Raw genomic sequence first — 23,276 nt, 5'->3', positions numbered from 1 at the left:
TTCCATTATAGACTCATCTGCTAATTATTCTCTCAATGGATTGTTTTGGTCTACAAAATATCAGAAAAAACGGCAAGATAATGTCTGCAAATTGCAAGTTTTGTCCAATCAACAGCGTTAAGTCCAAAGATATTCTGTTTATTATTGGGATTTTTTGTTGTTGTAAAAAATACAAAACTATCATACAATCACAATTTTGTACAACACAATCAAACATCACCAAAACAAATGGACAGATTGCGAAATCAGTGGGAGACAAATGTATTTATACTTTCTCAGCCTGAGTGCTGATGCCTGTTACCATCAGCGCTCAATCAAGCAGCCCTCCACTTCCTCCCTCCCTCCCTCCTCTCATTCGGCTGCTGTTCCCTCCGGTCTGAGCAGCGGATGGATGGATGGAGGGAACGGGGGACGAAAATGGATGTATGTGTGGAGGAGTAGGTCGATAGGCTATTATCATCAGCATACATTAAGCACACTGTATGGAAATGACCTGAACCACTCTACTACTTGAGAGATGGATGGATGGATGGATGGATGAATGGGAGAAGGAGAGGGGAGTGGGAGTGAGGAGGCGATGGAGAGGAAAATGGGAGAAACATCAGTGATTGATTAAAGGGCCGACGAGTGAAGAGAGCGAGAGGAAAATAAATAAAAACGTTGCTAATCATTATTTTTGTGTGCACACACAACAAATATGACCAGAGTGGAAATGTACATTATAAGTCAAACTGGATTGCGTGCGAACGGCATTCAGGCAACAGCGTCAGTAACGATGTGAAGACTGAGTGAATCTCTCTCTACTCAAACTCACAGACTGCACTCCCATTATATCAAATATGCGTGGATCGATGTGAGTTAACTGCGTTCTCTCTCTGTGTCCATGTGTTTCTTTGAAAAATGCAAATAAATGCAGTTTTGCCGTTTGTCTTAGTCAGGCTGGGAATAGTAGCTGCTGCACGGAGCAGAACTTGTCAAATTTTTTGTAACCTAAAAGTAGCCTTGACATTATCAACATGAAACATGTGGCAGCTGGAAAGGGCAGTGATGTGCTCGTCCTCGATTCTTCACACATTCTCCAAAGACAACACATGACAATAGAAGATAAGAAAGCAGAAGATGTCTGTGATGCTGAAGAGCTCCCAATAAAAGTGTTCGATTCTTCTTTATCTTCACTTGACTTTGTTTGGAATTTCAAAGTTTGGATTTGAGGTTTCATTTGAACCCCTTTTGTATCACGGATATCTTGTCTGGCAGGTGCACTGCCTTGTTTGTTTAAGAGGGACATCATACATACAAAGTAACAAATGGAGCTTGTTGCATAATGTTGATGTAGCAAAAGTTCACTTCCAACATGCTAAATAATCATGCTAAAGTATTTTATTACAGCATAATCTCTTGACTTGCACTGAAACATGTCATCAATGGTTTTGACAACATAATCAAACACTTCTGCCAAATGAGTCAAGTCGAAAGTGCAGTGGCACTCAAGAAGTATCTTGAATTATAGCGTAATTAACAGCAGCTGACAACCCCATTTTCTGCTTGTACAGTATGACAGGCCGCTATAGAAACTCCTAACCCTATTCCACACAGATAGAATTCCCTTTATGCAAAGGTTTTTGGGCTTTGCCTTTAAAAATAAGCAACTGAAGATCAAATCCCAAGGCGTGATGATTGTTGCTCCCAAGTCACGTTTTGTGTCGTTGGAGTTTAAAATATTCTTGATCATAATGAATAGCAACTTAGCTTAACAGACCTTTTTATTACGTCTGGAAAAATAGTTTCTCACAACAACTGAATTACTGTAATTTGAGCCAGAATGAGGATTTCAACAATGAGGTGAGTTTGCCAAATATTTTCAGGTACATAATGAAACTTTAATTGAATATAGAAAAAACCGACAATCCCAAAAACAACCGATTTTGGCAAACACACTGGTATGGTCCTTTAAAATGTCTAACATAAGCGTGATAAGTGTAATCGCTTCAATAGCAGAAATACAATAAATATAAAATACAAGAAAGGAATTTTCACAAAGTCATGAATGTCAGAAGAATGTTGAATCAAAGACTAAAGGTTAAATGTGAGGTTTACAAACACAATACACGAACTTTACCCCAAATCCATACAGTAAGTATCTGTATGTGTGTGTTAGAGAGCAAATACCAACAATGCTACGCTAGCTATCAGTGTGTGTGACAGCTCTTGATCTCAAGTGGTTGTTCCCAGCCAAGAGATGCTGACTGGGGCGCCGGCAGGGCTGAGAGTGTGTATTTGTGTGTGTGTGTATTTGTGTGTGTGTGTGTGTGTGTCTGAAAGAGTTTAAATGGCCACATCAGCTGTCTGAACCGAGTGATGAGGTCACGACAGGCCTGTCACAGCCGTCTGTGAAGAAAAGGTACGTGACGTGTCGAAGTGACAAGTTCAACTGTAAAGATCTTCATGAAGAGTGCGTGTGTGTGTGTGTGTGTGTGTGTAGGTGTGTGTGTGTGTGTGTGTGTGTGTGTGTGTGTGTGTGTGTGTGTGTGTGTGTGTGTGTGTGTGTGTGTTTGTGTGTCAGAGTGAAAGTGTGACTATTATCCTATATATAGAATTTAGAAATCTCCAGATAAAAACAATCAACAAACATACGTTTAAGATTGGGTGATCTCACACAAAACAATCTGACTTAATCAAAGTTGAAATTCAGGAGACAACAAATGTTTGCTGAGGTTTTTCCATTATCGTTGTGTGCAGCAAAATATTTAATTCAAAAAGCATGAGATTGTATTCGGAAAGACTTGAATCAGCTGTGCCGATGACTGTATTCAAAATGAGCATTTTCGGTTGCTTGTGAATACAACAATACAAAGGCATTGTGAAAAAGTGCTGATTTGTAGGCTGATTCATCCACTTTGAATCAAGCCGATCTCTTTCTCATAGTCCTCCCATGTTATTTACATGTATCCATGTATCAATGAATCATCCCACATTCATACACCTCATTTTGTCTCACTCGGCTCACATTGCAGGTTTTTTATTTAGGTGACGTCTTGTTTCTCAGCTGCTGTGATGCTTTATGATTGTGCTTGGCCATTAAAACCTGCCGCCAGGAACTGGACATTGTCTGTTATTTATTTATGTCTTTTTATATCCCGAAACAAACTGTTTGAACACAGAGTGAAGTAAGAATACGAGCAAGACTTGCTCTTGGACAATATTATGACAAATTTATGCATACAATCTTCTCATTGTGACTGGCAGCCTGTTCAGTCCTGTCCATCTCCCTCTGTCCCTCTACACCACCAGCCCTCTCTCCATCTTCTCTAATAGGTCTGGCATTCTCAGCACTGACCTGCCTCCTCCCCATCCCTCCTTACCGGCTCCATCCTGCTTCCCTTCCCTCTAATATAGTTGACATTCTTTCCCCTTTCCTCCCTCCATCTCTCCTGGCTGACTTAAGCTAAAGTGCTACCTAGAGGGCCCTTATGTGGGTGGCAGAATAATAGCGCTCAGGGCCAAGGCCACGGGTTAAGTGCACTCTGCACAGAGGAAAAGTAACAAGATGGCTGAGTTCTACCTACACGCACACAGAGGATTCCCGGAAGAAAAGCTGACGACGGTCCTTTAGTCAGGAAAGGAATATGCAGCGATGAGCAAACATCGTACCGCAGAAAGGTTTGCATGTCGTCCGTTTATATGTTGGTATATCCGGTCAGCACCCTAAACACCTTGGCCTCTGCGTCGCCCTCTCTTATGTTCACGTGTCACTGCATTGAAATGAAGCGTAGGTCCCACAGCATCACAGCTGACTCCGTGGACGCCAGCATGCGTCGAGTGAATACGAAGCAGCAGCTATGATTAAAATGGCTTTGCAGCTCTCTCCCACACAGCAGTGTTAGTATATAAGAACACTGTGCTTACTTGAATGCTACCTCCTATGTTTTTACATCCGTGTATATGCTGTTTCTGCATCCCTTTCTTTGGTGTACGGGCTTTTGAGTGAATAAACAGTGAAGCGCAGTAACACACACAAACCTGCAAGCACATACTGTACATAATAAAATAAATAAATAAATGTGCTGAACCATAGGTCAAAGCCTGCTGGCTCTGCAACAGTGAAGCAACATGAGCTAAACACCCACAAAGCATCATGGGAGCGGGATGACGTGGGTGTATTGATTTCTATGTGGGAGTGGGGCAGAGGGGTGGAGCTAAAACTGGAAGTGTAGAAGATGACAGATACCCATTGAGTGATGTCTAAATAGGAATGCGGGGGCGCTGCTGAAGTAATGAGGCAGGGTGGTATATAACTCAGCTCAACTGAAACAGAGCAGAGTGGGGGGGGGGGGGGTCGAAGGGCGGGGCTGGTGTCGCACCTCACCATGGAAACGGTTGCTTGGTGATGCTGCAAGATTGGCCAATAGGGACGCTGGACCCCTCGATTAAATATCAGCAACTCTCACCTGGTGGTGTTGGACTGATAAGTGTGTGTGTGTGTGTGTGTGTGTGTGTGTGTGTGTGTGTGTGTGGAGGGCGGGCGAGTTTGTGTGACATTATCAGTGAAAAAAAAATTTCTTTGAGTGTTTCTGCTACAATGCAAGTCAGAAAATGGACACCAGAATAAGGATGCATCTTAAACCCTGGTTTCACAGAACAGACGTGTTCAACCGGCCGTAGCCTGTTAGATACACTGGTTTGCACACATACACAAACACACACATAGACACACACTAACCTGGCAGAAGACAGGTTTGTAGGTGTCTGCGAAGAGCTGGGTCAGTTCCTCCGAGTCACAGAGGTCCAACGGCAGCCGGTTTATACACAGACATCTGGAGTGCAGGTTCTCCTCTTGGCTCAGCTGGTTGACGTCCATCCACTGCACCATCAACGAGCGATCATCCTGCACAATCAGAGAGCAGAATTAGACCTGTGAGACGCTGAGCTGGCTTCACACCCCTACACTGCATCGGTACTCTAAACATTCAGCATTTACTAGAAAGAAATGTTAGGAAATATACTTTCACTTGCTGTTATATATTCATCCTCTTGGCTCTTCCATTTATACAGTTTCACTGATTGTCTGAGTGTTTGTGATTGGCTCAATCTGTTGTAGAATTTAAAGTAAGGCAAAATAAAGTAAAATAAGCTTCCCACACATCCTTTTTGTCTTCACACACTGCAGTTATTTTCTACACATGCTCAACTGGCAGAAGCTGTATTTTAATGATCGTCTGTTCTCCTCTGTACGTTTCCACAAACCACAAATGATGTTTCAGCAAACGACACAGTGTGAGGATGTGACCGATGACTCGAATCAAACCAGGCCAGCTGGTTGCAGTTTAGTTTGGAGCTTAATTAAATAAAACCATATCAATACGTGACCTCAACGTAAAATAAAATGTGAGGAAAGGTTTAATCGAATCAAGTACAATCACATAAATTATACTGTAGTCAAATCAATAACTATAGTCTAGTAAAATGTATTTTGTACTCATAGATAACTGTAACAATGGATGAGATAGTCAACCATGACAGAATCATTTTAACAACCACCCTAACGTACCATTGGTCGGCCCAGCAGCTCAGAGCGGGCCCGTGAAGCGGAGTCCTTCTTCATGTATTCAACAAACCCATATCCTTTGGAGTGGCCCGTCAGCTCGCTGTACACCAGGAAGGAGCGCTCGATGTTGCCGTAGGCGCGCACCAGCTCCTCGAACTGCTGGGCGGTGAAGGTGTGCGGCAGGTTGGTGAGGCAGAGCAGGGAGTCGGTGGGCTGCAGCGCGACGTTGATCAGGCGTCCCCGGACAGTGCTGTGATGGAGGGAGCGGATGGCATCCTGAGCCTGGTCCCCGTTCAGCAAAGTCACAAAGGCTGGAGGAGGGGACATTATGGAGACAGCGACGAGAGGAAAAAGACGGACAAAGACGAAACACGGACACAAAGAAAAAGACGAAACACACGGACATAGACGGACGGGCACGTGTGAGAGGCGACAAACGGAGACAAACACAGACATACATTTAAAGCGGACATTCAAAAAAGTTTGTGGAGAACGCAGGATGGAGACAAAAAACAAAAACATGCAAAAACACGACTCACATGAAAAGCAAAGGAAAATAATGACAGGCACGAATGTGGGTGAGAAAAAAAATAGGAGATGAACGTTTGAGCACGAACAAGCAAAACCACAGACAGACAGTCATAAAGACAGACAGACAGACAGATACACAGAGAGAAAGACAACACATTAGCTAGAAAGCCCATAGGGAGCCACTATGTAAGGGGAATCCACTGTGACACACACATATATATACAGTATATATATATATATACACACTTCATCTCATTTGAAAACTGATAACATGTGTCAGAGAAACTATAATACTGTTGAAGCTATTCAATTAATACCGTATGGAAGCCCTGGAAGTCTATTGAGAAGGCTTTGATATCCATCTAACCAATAGGCTTTCTTTTAGCAGTGATACCCAGCTCAATTATTCAAAAATACATAACAGAAAGTGTAAAAGCCCATTGATGAAACCGCACACGCACATAAACAACTGTGTAATTGCGCTAAAAGGGAGGAACAGTCTGAATGCAACGAACATTAGAAGCCTAAAAAGCCTTCAACGGCCTCCCAGGAAAAACAAGCACGGATGGAGTCATGAACTGTGAAACGAGGTGGTAATAAATTGATCTGCAATGCGGAGAAAACACAGACAACGTGTGACTGACGCGGACAAAAGGTGTGTTCGGATTTCACGTTGCTCATTGAAAGTAAGACGAGCATTAAATGTGGATGTGATGAGTAAAAACAACAGGCTGAGAGGATTTGAAAATAACATACACACTCAGAACGATGAAAACTCAACTGGATGGGCAAAACTAAAGCAGCATAACACTAAAAACTGGGATCTCGTATCAGTGGGTGGATAACACTGATCTATACGGTATGTAAATGGAAACAATTTACTGGATATGTGGGACCAGAATATCCAATAATTCAAATCATTCTAAGCAGATACTACTTTGTAACATCCTGTGAAAACAGCTGTGACTTCTTTCCAGAGAATACAATTCCATCACACCGGGAAAATCTAAATAAAAAGGTAAATGAGACTTTCCATCATCGCCCTGGACAACTAATGTTGGAACTACTGAGCAAAGCCCAGTGTTGCTGCTCCCCCACTGAACCTGCTCAAGAGGCCGGCGGTATAAAAAGCAAAAAAAAATGTGCATTATGCAGCTCTCAGATTTGACTATTTCAACACGACAGGTGTTGCTAAGAATGGGCAGAGAACAATAAAAAACCTACAGCACCTTCTGCCTCCCTGAAGTGTCAAAAGACAAACAGAATTCTTTTGAATTTTAAATAGCTTACTGTAATGCCTGGAGCAAGAACACACGGGGCATGTAGGGCCAAAACAAACAAGCATTAATAAAAACGCTATATGAAGCTGAGAAACAACTTCTAGGGGCCAGCGTAACCATGGTGACGATGTTAAAACGCATTGTGATGCAACTCCAGTGTTCGGACTTTAACTGAATTGCATCACAGCTTGGTACGCATAAGAAAAGAAAAGAAATATTCATAGTACAGCAGAACGGCACAAGATGTAACTGTCCATGCTGAATTAAAGATTGTGCAAATTTGGCCGAAGCTCAGAGTTGAGCCGGTCAAATTGTGGCTAATCAAAGCGGAGCAGGGACAAGTGGTGATTTTATTTTGTGCGACCCCTTTAAAGAGCAACCAGACCTTGCACTGTGAGCTTTCAACCTGCAGGTAAATATCACCGTGCCTCCAGACATCGCTGCCCCGGCGTCTTCCATCAAAGCTCCTGTTATTCTGACCCTGAAGACATACTGTTCTTTCACCACTGTAGCTCCCAGCAGCTCCCAGCAGCTCCCAGCAGCTTGGCCACTGTTGTAGGAGAGGATTTCACACACGGAGAGATGAATTCACGTTGGTTCAGATGTGTTTTATCCACTGCCTGCTCTGTTAACAGCAGGACTGGCCCATGTATACGGTGTTTCTGTCCAAATACCCTGACATTAATATACCCTATATTGACGTAATATGAGCTCACAAGATTATAACTTGACTTCAAGTATTTCCAAGAGAAAAAAACTGTGATTATAAACATGCATAATGTATATAAAGCGAAATGAATGTTACTTTTTCCTACATTATACATCCAAATGGGAATAAATACTATATGGAGAGAATAATATATAGATATATAGAGAGTAATAGTCTTCTGTAATGAGGTGGAAATTAAAACATCCTGCCAGCTTCTAAAGGATGTAATGCTTATACATATAATCGTAAGTGATGTCACTGAACATCAAGCCCAAGGTAAACTATGCCCACGATTGTCTTCACTGTTTTTCCTTAGGACCCGCCTCTTAAAAGGCAATACAGCCCTCATCCAGTCTCTGCAGCTTGAAATGAAACAAAAAATCAAGCAACACAAATGAAGTATATTTTTTGAGGTATTCCTGACAATGCTCCACGCAGCAGGTCATTAACAGCCTACACACTCCAATCTGCATTAATGCATGTGTAGGAGGTGGATTCAAGCCTGCTGTGGTGACGTGGACGCCGACCGCCCAGAAACAGTGAGACAGACAAGTACGATGTGATGATCTACACTCTGGTTGCTGTTCCAACACCATCAGAAGAATTCAGCAACAAAAAATATCACCTAATGCCAAGTTTCATGTCTAATCCTGCACTGCACGATAAATAGACGCCACAGGAAATGGAAAGTGGAAAGCTGGAGTTTAGGTTCCAGACCCACAAATCAGTCAGTGATTGTTTGCTAAATTATTCAAGTGAAAACAGTGGCAGCTGGTGTCTCTGCCAATCATCAGAGGGAGCAACACAGCCGGGAAACATTAGAGCAAGGAGTGATTTTTGGTGATAAAAAAGAAAAAGAAAAAAAATCACAAACTATGGTCAGTTCAAGCTGATTAAATCATCATCCAGACAGCATATTCTGCTCTTGCACAATCTCAAAGTTTGGCCAAAAGAAGAGTTAAGAAACGAATCAAAACCACAAAAGAAACCACTTTTGCAGCATTATTGTGTACATATGTTCCAAACAACAACAACAGCTCATATTGGTTTAACATCTACTCAAACAAGCACAAAAACTTCTATGGCACAGTGAAAAAATTAAAACTTGGGCAATTATTTTGAAAGATTTGATGATCTGTAATTATAATTCTAAAATGCTGGAAGGGCTGCAACTAGAGTTACAATTGACATTATTAATTACATTTCTGGTTATGTTTTATATTCATCAATTTATTGTAGACATACTCTCTCCTCCTCTCCCCTCTACACTCTGACTGCTGCACTTCTTCAAATGTACTGGCCTTACGTCCATCTGTCTCACTTCGCTCCCAGTTTTTTTTCTCCAATTTCCACGTGCCTCCGTCTGTCTTTGGATACCGCCTCCGCCCAAATCAATTACCTCCAACCCCATCTAATACTCTTACACACTCATGCACACACTCCGTAATGGATCCCTTACACTAAGCTGAGAGCCTAATCTGGTTTTAACCCACTAAGTACGCTGCCTAACATTAGGCGTTACGAGGAGATGGAGAGAATATGCTTTGGGTTTAATGCTGAAGCTCTCCCTCTTTCTACCGCCTGACAAACGGGGGCTGACGTCAAATCCTGCTCGATATTTTCCCCCAGCAGTCTCCAAGCTTACGAAAATGATTTTATAATTCACAGCCTGGTAATCACTGAGTGGGCTTTCAAGTGAACTCTGTCAAAAAAAAAGAGACACAGAACACACGAAAAAAAATGTTCACAAAGCGCGTACGTCTTAATTATGGGTCTGCGCTTCTGAACATGTCGACTCCGCATGTTCCTATGAGTGTGAAGGGACACAGGGAGAGAAAATCTTCTGTAGAAATCACCTCCAAGCCTTTCATTCTGCTGCCACGTTCCCTGTTGAAGGAGCTAATTAAAAACAGGGGCGTAACGAACGCCGCGGCGGACCCCGAAACCTCAAGGGGGGGCCGGTCCCCATGCTGTGTGGAAGGTGGCTCTGCTGTTTCATCTCAGCCCTGAGGCCGAGGTGAACGTCTCAGGTGGAGGAAGGAGTCCAGAGATATAAGCAACTCGTGGGCTGACGGGGGGAAAACCCTCAAACAAATGTGATCGCCTTCTTGATGGCTTTAAAAATACGTAAGAATCAAACTAATTTCCCCGTTTAAAAAAAAATAAAGCCCTACGAGGTAAAAAATAACATCAAATTCTGTTCTCAAATTGAACATATTTATTTGTTTAAAGATTCTTTTGAATACGTATTAATTACTTTTAAAAATTCCCACAAACTACGCTTCACATCAGTATGAATTAGATCGGCTGCACGCAGTCATTTTAAAAGAAAGGCTCTTTTTAACATCAGGACCAAAGGACACAAGGTGAGTTTTTATTAAAACTAAAATTATGACATGTGTTCTACTACATAAATTAACACATAAATTAATCAGAGCACTCAAGGCCAAATTCCCTCCAAGTTACCACATGGCCACTTGCTGAATAAAAATGTAGCATTTAAATGATTTAATGATTAAATAAGTCCGGCGCAGTGCTCGGTCCAGCGGCTCTTCAACGGCAGCAACATTCAGCCATTCACACACATTCATACGCTGATGGCTGCCATGCAAGGTGCCACCTGCCCATCAGGATCTAACTAAAATTCACGCACATTAACATTCATAGCCTCCGGGGGCAATCTGGGGTTCAGCATCTTGCCTAAGGACACTTCAACATTTGGACGGGAGGACGCCGGGGATGGAAACGCAGATCTTCCGATTGGAGGACGACTCGCTCTACCTCCGAGCCACGGCCGCCCCAGTTTTTGCACAATGAGGGCAAAACGGCATCGGCGATCTGATTTAACAGTATATTCTGTGTCTAGCTCAGCTTAAAACACTAAAACAATGAATCCGTTAAGAATCCAAGAAACTTTTATGCTCCCTTCATCTCTTACAGGCCATCAAGTGAGAACATTTTTATCCATTTCCCGGATCTTTCCTGTGTGCTAAAGGTGAAAATTTGCTTGAGTAACGATATCGAGGATTTCAATTTGCAATGAAGAAGCACATCCTGAAACATTCCTATTGTTTGAAAGTCATATTTCAAAAATTAAAGATAAAAACAGGACAAACGGAAGAATGATAAGTGGCTCCTTTGCCTTTAACTGGTGAAACCTCATCAGCAAGCATGTCTAGAACTATAAAAACGAACATTTAAACGGCTATGATGCAGCCATGATTTTGCCTCTTGGTTCTGAAGCACCAATAACCCTTCATCCTCCTTTGAGTCTCTGTGGCTTCATATTCCTCCTGGCTGCTCTGCCACAGCATCTACATGACTAAACACTTCAGACGAGCTGCATCCTCCTCTCTCATCCTCTCTCTAGCGCTCCTCTCATCCTCAGAGCCCTTTGTCTCCCAACACATCGGCCCTCCCACACTCTCCTCTCCATCATCACCACCACCTCCTCCTCTCCTTTTTCTCATCTCTCCCTCACTCTTCCCATCATTCAGTCCTCCACACACGACTGCAGCCAATTCCACTGCTTCGCTGACACTCAGCTGTCCATTCCCCACATTGGTCCTGCTCTGATCATAGTCCAAACTTTTAGCAAAGACAATGGATTGTAGTGAGTGAAAGGTGATGTGTTTGACATTAAGACAGCAATATGAAGATTCTCAAATGGGCACCATGTTGTTTTTGGTACCCAGCCCCGCTTAAACTGAATTTCAAAACTGCTCCAGCTTGGACCGGCTCGCATCTGACTGGAGTGGCCTCCGCTGCAGCCCTGGTAATGAAATTAAATCAACTGCACTGTATATTCTACTGGCCTCTATGTCATTGGGTTGGGTTTGATTAGAAGAGCAGGGCCGTGTTCTTCCAGCATAAAATGAAAATTCTTAAATTAAAGGTTGAGTAGGTCATTCTATTCAGAAACACTTTCTGTTATATTACTTGAAAACCTCATAACATACCGATAGCAATGACTAAAGTAAATGCCCTTACATAAATACATAAAAAAAATGTAATCTATGGCCAAGGCAGGGCTGTAAAAACCCCGTCCAATCAAAAAAGTCGAACCGGATAAAATAATTGGACGGCCTGCCTGTCTGCCAATGTTTACTTCCTGATTGCGTACTCCTCTGCTGATCTCGAGCACTCGTTTGGGGTTCTGAGGGAGGGGCTTTGAACCGAGGTCTGAACGAAGGGGGCGGGACTTCTTCAGTTCTGCGATGCGTTCAAAGTTTCTGTGGTTTTTCCAAATGACCTACTCTGCCTTTAACAGTTAAGCTGAAATCATCTAAAGGAATGATTGTCTCATATGTCCACACTGCAGGCAAGGATCTCTTGTCTCTTTCGGGTCTGCTATAGCAAAAACAACAAACCAGTGGGACTCCAGGTGCAACGACGCCGGCGTGCAGGGGAGCTGGAACTATCCTGACATTTGAACGTAACATGAATACGGTAGTCAGCAAATCTAACAGAATGTTAAAATCGTTTTTGAAACAGGTGGCTTCAAAAATCAAACACAGAGAACATTCGGATCTGAGGCTAAATGTTTCTGTCAGGCATCCCATCGCTGTGTTTGATGTGATCGGCTCCAGCAGTAGTATTTAAATGTCGGAGTAGAGTACATGGCGTTGGTGGGTGTTTGATGTAGCTGGACAAAGAGATGGAGAAAAACGGAGGGATGAGCTGCATAAGAGGCCGTCCACGCTGAGTGGTAGATGCACTGGGCGTCTCTTCAACCGGCCGCCCACTCACCCACCTACAGCTGCATTGTTCACTCAGCCGCTCCATCCCTCTTTGAAGCGTTTCACTCTTAAAATGGATGCATCATTTGACACATCCACAAATGTAATTGGGTGTGCTTTTATCCAGCTTTATAGTATATATGGATAGTTGCATTCACAGTGTAAACAGAAAGTAAATGATGGAGTACAGCTACTCTGGCAAATACTTTGACAGTAGAAAAAAAACAGTGTTATAATTATATATATAATGCATTATAATTGTGCTCCCGCCCGTCGGCCATTCCGTCATTAATTCATCATCTATTGATCCTTCCAGTGGATCACTCCTTCTCCCTCATTTTTCTCCCTCCACCATGCCCTCCTTGTCTGTCTCCCTTTCTACCATCAATCACACAATCTGTCATTTAAAGTCAATTCTAACCTTCGTCCTCCATCCATCCATTCAGCTCCCACCAACTGTCTGCTGGTGGGTTTCACTCCTTTCCTTCCTTCTCTTCTTCCTCAGTCTCGAGTGGAAAAGTGACAACATCAGATCTATGATCTCGCCAAATAGCTTGAATCTGATCTTAAATCACGAAAATGGCAAAAAGAGCGTCCATAAAACAGATGATCATATGATTCTGTGCCAACACAAGGACACCTGCATAATTGTAGTTGATTCATCGTGTTATGAGTCAGTTTTCAAGCAAAAAGCCAAACATTCTCTGGTTTCACCATATTGGATGATTTCTTTGAGAAACAAACTACACGAGAAGATGAACAAATGTATTTGGGATGGTCAGATAAAACAAGCAAAACGACTTATTATAACAGGCTTTAAAAACAATGTAATAGACAAAATTATTCAAAATGATTGTCATATTAATCAATAAAGAAACTATTATCAGTTTCAGCCCTCCTGGGATTCAATGTAACCTTCAGCCATCACACATTAGTGAAAGCACACACCTGTGGTAGTGTCTCACTCTCACGTGAACACCAGTGAAACCAGCAGGTTCTGTTTTCTCAGATACTGAAACTACAAAAGGGAATCAATTTAAAACTCATAAAAAAAGGCTGCTATACCGTCAAAGTGTCTGATCTTTAAATTGATCATTATTTATAACATCCTAACGTATGCAATTGTAAGTATGTTTCAGCTAGAGTATAGTTTACTGGGTCTCTCCCTCTGCCAGCTGCTTCTTTCTCTCCAGCACACAAACACATATGGAAATTCTGCATCGTGACAATACCTCAGGGAGGCACGACTTCTTCTTTTGATGCACTCTGCAGACTTTAGACCAGCTGTGTGTGTGTGTGTGTGTGTGTGTGTGTGTGTGTGTGTGTGTGTGTGTGTGTTCTGTGGTCAGCTGGTTATCATAAGCTCTTCCTATCTCTTAAATATAAAGCAAGGTTGAGAGCCCTGATAACACTGTGGCCAGAAGTATCAGACAATAACATTGTGTATGTGTGTGTGTGTAAGTCTATGTACACTGAAGCTTTCAATCAAAAAATGTGTGTGTGTGTGTGTGTGTGTGTGTGTTACGTGTGTGCATTGGTGTGAACCACAGATAAGACTAACACCACCGACAGAAACTCACAGTTACTGAAGAGAGAAACGTGAAGGTTACACAGGAAGAGATTACTATTTAATGGCACATCTGCAACTTTCTTTTCCATATTTCAGAGATGCAATTATTTCTGATGGTTATTTTCATGATTTATGCAGCAGGAACTCCAGATTTTGCTTACATTTCCTGAAGTATTCACACACCATGCCCTTTTCTTGGTCTTGTTCAGAGCTGCCGTTTGGTTGCATGAAGATAAAACGATGCCCGGATTATTCTTCCGTTACATGAGTCATTCCTAACCACACAGCGAAGTCCAAAGCTTTGGCAACGGAACATAAGTTGAATGAAACTTGGCAAAATGGAAAGAGGCAAAAATGGACTCCAAGAAACTTATTTTTGAAACCAGAAGCCATAACGGTATGTGATCTCCTGCCAGTGACATAAATACAGGCAGCTTAACCAGGACACTGGCCACCACAGCACATTGGTCAAAGGCTTTTCTGTCTTCGCCTCTGCCACCAGCGAGCCCTCCTGCTGGACCCGGTCCGGGTAGCATTAGCAGGACGCGGCCAAAGTTTGCATGAGCCGTTTACATCTCCTGGTGGAGCATCTCCCAACTTGTTGCTTATTGTGGAAACAAAGTTTTCCCCAAAAATGTGTATACAATTTAAAGTTAAATGCATCAATCTGTTGCACTTTGACAGCAAAACTAAGTGGCAAGATCGATACAGAACGTTGTGCTCTAACCGTGGCGAAATGGAACTAAGTACATTTACGCTACACAAGTGTTGTACTTGAGTACAATTTTGAGCTACTTGTACTTTTCTCAGTAAAGACAATTTCCAATTAATGTATCTTTATACTGCTACCCCATTACATCTCAGAGAGAAATCTTGTACTTTTAACATCACCACATTTATCTGTCAATATTGGGTACATATACTTTTCAGATTCAGATTCTTAATATAAAACAAAATATAAAAAATTACTATAAAATTAGCATATAATTAGACATAATTATAATATTTAAATAATTTGCATCTTATTTAATATATACACGTTATATAATATTATAATCCAATGATATAAAGTACATCTTTATACATATTATTATTATTATTATTCTAAAATGGGCCATTCTGCAAAATTAGTTCTTTAACTTTTGTAACTGTAAGTTGATGCTTATACTTTTGTAGTTTTTGTCACGTAACATTTTGAATGCAGGACCTTTACTTGTAACAAAACATCTCCATCATACATCTTCCATCTGCACTCTGGTCAACATTTAACCATAAACACATCGGTTGTACAGATGGTCGGTTATGGTGATGACACGGTAGAAATGTCACATCCACAAAAGGGGAGTTAACAGGAGCAGGAGCCCCGCCCGTTCCTCCAGCACGTGGGACGCTCTAAAGCTCTAAAGAGGGCCAGCCAGCTCACTCTCTTATAGCAAAAGTGTTTTTTGAGTCATTATAAAACTGTGTGTTGGCGGAGGGTGCAAAGTAAAGATTGGATTATTTACATGCTATTGTCATGTGTATGATTAACATGACATAAATGCCTAGTAATGGTATTCACGGGTCATTGGCATTACATTCATTTTTTCGACAGTAACACAACCGCGGCACATTCAGACTGAGTAGCTAACAGTTTGAAGAAAGCCTTTCAGCACTGAAGACCTTGTTTATTTCAAAATCACTTTCCTGCTGTTGCAGCCGTGACAAGGAGTCAGAAAGACTTCTTGCAAAAAATAGCCCATAATAACCGGCTACAGTCAGCAGCCAAGGGGTTGGCAACCACTGCAAACGAAAGGAAATATTTTAACAGAATACCTAGGGTTGTGGAATCAATACATATCTGCTTCTAATAGACCGAGGGCACTGTGGGTTCATTGAGAGGAAGGCTTTGCTGCTGCAACTATTACACTATATATATATATATATATATATATATATATATATATATATATATACACACATACTATATGCATTTGTCATCTATTATGAAAGGACTGACGTTATAATATAGATGAATTAAAATATAGTTATGGACCTCTGTTATAGTTGTTGTGATGGGCTCTATTGTTGATAGTCGGCTTGTAATGAGGGAACAATAAACACAGGTGACAAGTGTGTGTGTGTGTGTGTGTTTGGGGGATCAAATGCTCATGAACTTCAAATTATGAAGAACTAAGAGGAACAATAACTAAGTGTGAACAAGGTGTGTGTGTGTGTGTGTGTGTGTGTGTGTGTGTGTGTGTGTGTGTGTGTGTGTGTGCGTGCGTGCGTTTTGAGTGTGATCAAAGATAACAGCCATATCAGATTCGTGTGACCTGTGCTGATTTACATTTAGTGATTCATAAGGAGACAGATGGACAGATGATGACAGAGAGGGAGAAACATGAAATGGGGGAGGGAGGGCGAGGGAGGGAGAGTAGTGACAACCTGCTGTCCAGGGAGGCAATTACATGGACCCTGCTGCTGTCACTTTAGACAGGAAGAACAAAACAGAGGAAAAAGAGCAGAAGAGTTGAGTCTCATACTGGTTCTTGTGAAATCCTGTTAAAACACATCATATTAGTGCTCCAAACTCCTCAAAATGTGTTCATTTAAAATCTTCTTTATCTTTATCATCACAAATCCAAATGATGGATATAGACATGAGACGTAAGTCTATCTTGTTTTTCTTTGCTTAATGTTTTTGAATGTTCTTTTTTGGGGGGGAAATTAATTGCTTCTGTTAGAAATAGACCCACACAACCCTGATCTGTTATGTGATTATCATGTTTGACAGTAAAATATATACATTTTTCACTGTAGTAAAAGTAAACTAATCATGAGCGGAGATCATACCTCAAATATCATTTTAAGGAAACAAAAATCAACTGACAATGTACCAGTGTCGGCTCCAATTAAATCCACTTCGGTGATAATAGGGAAAATGCCGTGTGCCTTCAAAATTGTAGGATGGTTTCTTTTGTTTTATAAACCTTCAAAGTAATGACATGTAAAAATGTTGTCATATGAAGGACAATTAAATCAAATTGGCATATAATGTTCAAAGTAAAACACACCTTTACTTTCACCAGAAAAACAAATCAACAGCAATGTGACATCAACGAAAAGGGACTATTTTGGCACTAAAAGTAAAAAAGGGTAAAAATGCAAAATAAAACATATAAATATTCAATTCTTTCATGCAGGAAGTTTACTTTTTGGCGTTGAGACACCACATGAAATCAACGCAAATTCTTGTTTTAAAGGCTAGCTCCGGAGGTAGAGCGGGTTTGATTCCCAGCTCCACCAGTCCGCATGTCAATGTTGGGAAACTTTACCTTGCTGTCTTACTTTTGTGAATCTTCAACACCAAATGTTACGTCTATACATGCTTTGTTTAACCACTAATGTAGAGGCAAGTGCGGCTATTTCTCCGACCGTCAACTTCCACGTTCTGCTTTCCAAACTCCGTGCAGCCTTCCAGATATCACAAAAAAATCCCACTCTCATCCTCGTGGTGAGGTATAAAAACATCAAAGTGAGGGAATAGCTTAGTGATTTAATCACCGACAGGAAAAAAGAGAAGGCAGTCAGAAGGACGACGAGCTAAATGAATGTTTTAATGTCAAAGTCGCAATGAAAACAGGACATGTGATGGATGGTGTTACTTCTGTGTGACCGTCTGTTGCAGGACAACCCATACTCGTCCCTCACCTTGCGCACACACACACACACACACACACACACACACACACACACACAAAGCGACAAGCCAATGAGCGTTTTGCCAGCATGTGTTGTTATCATTACTAGACAGTGCAGCGACCAACACAAAGGGCCCATTGAAAGGCTGGGATTCCCGGGATAAACCCCACCATTGTGTCCCAGATCTGCGGTTCCGCAGCACCGTCAAATTAGCACACATACCTCTGGACTTGTGCTGTGCTCGGGACCGGTGGCGTCACCGTTGCTGGTTGGCTGGCTAACCGACTGCTTGGATTGATGGATGCCTGCAGATTCCTAACAGTCTGTGGGTACATGCAATATGCAAATGTGTACATCTGCGTGCCTGTCGAGCTGCCCGTCTGTCTCTCTGGGCGAGGTTTCACTTCAGAGCTGAGTTCAAGCTTAGCAGAGACCTGAAACCACAACGAGTCTCAAACTTCTCCCATGTTCACTATTGAAAAAGTTGTGTCAAAAGGCAACTCTCTTTCTGATCTCCGTTTTTTAATTTGAAACTTTTTTTCTGCCCCTGATGATCTCACTGAGTTGTGGGTATAAATAATAATTTGTTTACTGATTCAAACTGATAGCGTTCACTGGCCTTGAATGACAGGGAAAATGGATAATTTAAAAATACAATCTCACAATGAGGAAGTAATTAAAACTCATTCATCTATGAATGTGGATCATTTTGTTTGGCCTGTTCTCATTGAACTATTGTTTTATTACCAGAACGGCGTGGCCTTTCTAATGAAAAACACGCTGCATCGTTAATCAAAGGCCTCAGGTGAGTTGAAACATTTGGGATGTGGAACCCAAAATGTAAACGCCACATCAGCAGAGCTGGAGTATGAATGTGCCAAATTTGCAGCCGACACATAATCTGCCCCGACAATGAGATTTTATACAGTGCTGGCAAAATCACCCCACAGTAATGTGAGCATGGAGACAGGTAATGATGGATGCATCACTTTCTGAACATGAGGCACGGAACAGCTAACAGGGTGCTGGAAAAGTGAGGCAATTTGCTAATGGTGAGGAAAGGAGCTAAGGAAGGAAAGAAGGGGCAGATAGATGAGGGAAGGAGGTACCGATCAAAGGGATGGAGAGAGGGTTAGATACTTTTGGAGGGGATGTCTTGGCAAAAAAGTATTATGGTAACAAAAAACAGGAGGAAGAACAGAGGTGTGTGTGTGTGTGTGTGTGTGTGTGTGTGTGTGTGTGTGTGTGTGTGTGTGTGTGTGTGTGTGTGTGTGTGTGCGTGTGTAAAAATCATCATTAGCCGAGGAGCTGAAGCAACAGCAAAGCAAAACCATAAATGGAGACAGAGTTACGTACCAACCTACCTACACACACACACACCGACAGTCACGGACACATAAACACTCCCATCGCTATGACCTAATAAGTCCAACGGCGGAGGCCAGCTTAGTGAACTGAGGTAGTCATGAGGTGCAGGCGCATGCCAAAGCTGTTCTGAGCAGTAAGTTTCAATTAGAGCAGGGGTCGGAGATGAGCCAGGAGAGGTTCCGCTAACTAGTGGCCACACAAACGGCGAGAAAAACACTCCCGGAGGATAACAAGACAGATAGAGGATCACAGTTTATCATGGGGATCTCTTTGTACACCCAGGGAATTCAATTACAGCAAAAGCAGCGAAAAAAACGTGTACTATGAGTAAATGAGCACAGGGTCAATTCTGCATTGGCAGAAGAAAAACATATTATCTTATTATCTTTGGTGTAATCAAGACCTACATCCTAAGCCAGTTGCATATACCTCAAGGAAAAGAACTCCAACACGTACAGGGGCGGGGAAATAATAGATTCATGTAAAAATCATGAAAAATCGTGTAAGAATCTAACTCGTTTCATAACTTCCTTTATTATTATTATTATTATTATTATTATTATTATTATTATTATTATTATTATTATTATTATTATTTGTTTTAATTCTAAAAGTGTGTCCAAGTTAAGCATGAATGAATGCAGTCTTCGGTCTTAGCTTTGCATTTGTACAATTATTGTGATCAGTTTAACTTTAAAAAGAAAAATGTAATTAAAAAATGTATTTTTAATCGAAAATCAATTCTGAATGAAATCGTGACCTCAAGAATCGGAATTGAATGGTGAGACACCAAAAGATTCCTATTAAGTACCTTAATCATACAAACAGAGCCTTGGCAGCAGGACTTTACAGGCCCCCCACAAATAAACCTGGGCTTTCCTACAGGTCCGCAACACAGGGAAGTCAGCATCATCAAAGCACATGGATATCCAACTATAAGAGATAGTCCGTCCACGTCAACATAAGTGAGTAACGGCTCTAGCCTCCAGCAAACCCAAGCAATCCAGCGTGTCATAGGACAGACTCCAGTTAAATTATGTCCTTCGGTGTCTGCAGGTGTCCAAGGTGTCCAGGTGCTTTATCATTCCCTACCCCGCCGTGTATTCAGAGCTGACGTCACCAGTCATCACCAATCACATGGGTGAGGTTTTACTCAGACCTAGTCATCACCAATAATACAGAGAACCTTTATTTTGTGTCATCCCCCCCTTGCTTTCCCTCCTTGAGGACCAATATCAGTTCAGATCCCTGCAGCTCTCACTCCGTTGGAGTCAACTGTTGCCGATGTTGTCCTCCCCAGAGATCTGGATCCAAGACCCTGAGTTCTGAGGCAAGAAGGATGTTATCTACTAACTAGCATCTGGTACAAGTCAGTCTACGTGATGACTTCCTGCATCTGAAATGTCTAATAATCATAAACACTGCAGTGAAAATGAAACGGGTGCATAAACAGGTCTCCAGTCCTCGCCGTCGTATTACACACTTGTCGCATCCCAGAGTGCACACAAACACACACTTAACTCACGCTCCGAAGACAATCATTCAGAATGCGTGTCCTGGAGACGCTTGACTGTGTTTTTGTCTCTGCGTATCTGTTACACTCAGCTCAGGGAATACGTGCACATTTCACACCAATTAAAAAAACCTCTCTGCACACATTCAAACCACTGTTTTCTGTTCCCCGGGGAGTCATTTCATTTTCGATCCATACCTATTTGTCAGGAGAGCCTAACCTATGTGGGCTTCTTAAATACCAGCTCATATCCGCGAGTTGTGACCAAGTATTGATGAAAAGCATGTTGAATAGTTCTGTGTATGGTTGGTTAATTACTAAAAACAAATATAACCATGTTGGGACACATTTTTTGGAAGATTAAATTATCTGAAGACACTAAAACCTTTGTGTGAGAAACAAAGCTCCAAGAGGGAACTTTCACTCTTTCGTATGATTAATATTTCATTGCGTGCTTATTAAAGAGCCGAGGGGCTGATAAGCAATAAGGCACATAACACCAATATAAAACCAATTTCATATATTAAGCTGATTTGAAAAACAACTGTAGTTCTGCCTTAAAATGACAAGACGTTGCTTCTTTTGAGTCCAACAATATTAAAATGTGCAACAAAGCTCAATATTTTCCTCTATTAAACATCGAGTGCTTCATTTCTCGCCCCGGTTTGAATTGGGTGAAAGAGTAGCATCCATGTAGCATGATTTGAAGGAAAATAATTCCACCTCATAAATAAGTGAACATTTTTAGAATTTTAAAAATTCAACCTCGCCCGGGGAATGTGACTGAACTCGCTGACCTGTAAGCTGAACAAATTACATATCAGCCAACTATGTCCTGTGAAATACCTGAACAGATCAACTAGGCGGGCTGATGCTGATTTTCCGGCTGATTCTACGCTCGGTGCGATATGAGCTAACGTTCGTCCTCCTGCTGATGCAGTGAGACAAAGGAGCGGCCCACATCTGGGTCGGCTTCTGTTTACCAGAGTCGGCTTTGAATTGATGTTTTCGTGAATAAGATGAGAGAAAATAAATACAACGATTGTGGCTCATGGGACATGTTATTGTTAAATACTAACAGAATAATTATTTCATCCCCGTTGCTGTTGATATGGTGAGTCATAGATTGTATATTTAACTCCTATAATGGCTCGGAGCTTTCTATTCAAGAGAGAGGAGCGTGTTTATCTGTGTGGAAGAGCTTAAGATACTTAACATTTCAAGTGTTTGTTCGCTACTCTTCATCCACAACTGGTACTACAAAAAAAAATCTATTCATATCCTGACTCCAAAGCCTCTCATATCAGGTCATGTAGTCCAAAAAGAAGTTCACCAACAGAAAGTCAAAGGGTGCTGGGGTCCACTGTGGTCCACCGGTGCTCTCTGCTAAGTGAAACACGGAAACACCTCAGTGGTGACAAGCAGAAAGGAGGAAGGAGAAGACATTAAAATAACAAAAAATCATAAAGCAGATTGAGAAAATTATCGAACATGACAAAGAACATTTCCAACAATATTATCTCACATGGTTCCACTTTGCTTTTGCCACAATTATATTTTCTGTTTCACAAGAACAGTCAAATAGTCAAAACAATAGAAAATATAGACAACTATGTGTTCCCGAGGGTCTGGGCTTCAAGAGCTTCACATTTCAGCTCATTCACTGACACATTTCACACAGCGCTTCACTTCAAATCTCTCCACTGTTGTGCCGTGCCACCGACGGAAACAATCTTCTTCTTGTTGTTTTTTTTGCAAGACTTCCCGAGGCGGAAAAGGTGAAAGAAACAAAAAGAGATGGAGGGAGAGAGGAAGGAGAGAGTGAGTCAGGCTGTAAACACTTGGTCGGGGTGATGTTATCCAGCTGCCATGAAAACTGATCTGCTGGCAACCAAGTTCAAACTGACCGCCGTGTCACACACACACACACACACACACACACACACACACACACACACACACACACTTTACGTTTATTATCGGTAGAAAGACGCATACATAAATCATGTGTGTGTTCGGAGGAGAAGAGGCGACAAGTCAAAGGGTTACCAAATCAGGAAAATATCCAATCCTTCTGCCTGCACACACACACACTGACACACACCGACACACACACTGACACACACTGACACACACCGACACACACACTGACACACACTGACACACACCGACACACACACACGTGCAGAAAGTGAAAAGCTACAGAGGCTTGAAACCAATCCTCCACGCTGCTAACTGAAGCAGTCAGGAATCTCCCACCACACACACGTACAGCAGCTGATGCCAGAGGAGCTGTGTGCACCCGGCCAGCTGAGGCAGCATCCCACCTTAAACAAT

The 23,276-nt window shown here is 41.9% G+C and overlaps 1 protein-coding gene across 2 annotated transcripts in view; it reads right to left on the bottom strand.

The window, feature by feature from the left end:
• raver2 (ribonucleoprotein, PTB-binding 2) overlaps positions 1-23,276 on the bottom strand; it is a 63,973-nt gene that overhangs the window by 26,178 nt on the left and 14,519 nt on the right. For both annotated transcript variants that reach the window (XM_084011368.1, XM_084011369.1), the window contains exons 3-4: positions 5,549-5,856; positions 4,721-4,885 (exon numbers count right to left, since the gene is read on the bottom strand). In XM_084011368.1, the coding sequence (XP_083867494.1) occupies positions 4,721-4,885; positions 5,549-5,856 (473 nt within the window). The remainder of the gene's footprint in view (positions 1-4,720; positions 4,886-5,548; positions 5,857-23,276) is intronic.

Source organism: Eutrigla gurnardus (assembly GCF_963514095.1).
Source record: "Eutrigla gurnardus genome assembly, chromosome: 6".
NCBI lineage: Eukaryota > Metazoa > Chordata > Actinopteri > Perciformes > Triglidae > Eutrigla > Eutrigla gurnardus.
Note: the sequence above shows the minus strand (reverse complement) of the source record. Positions and strands in the feature narration are given on the sequence as shown.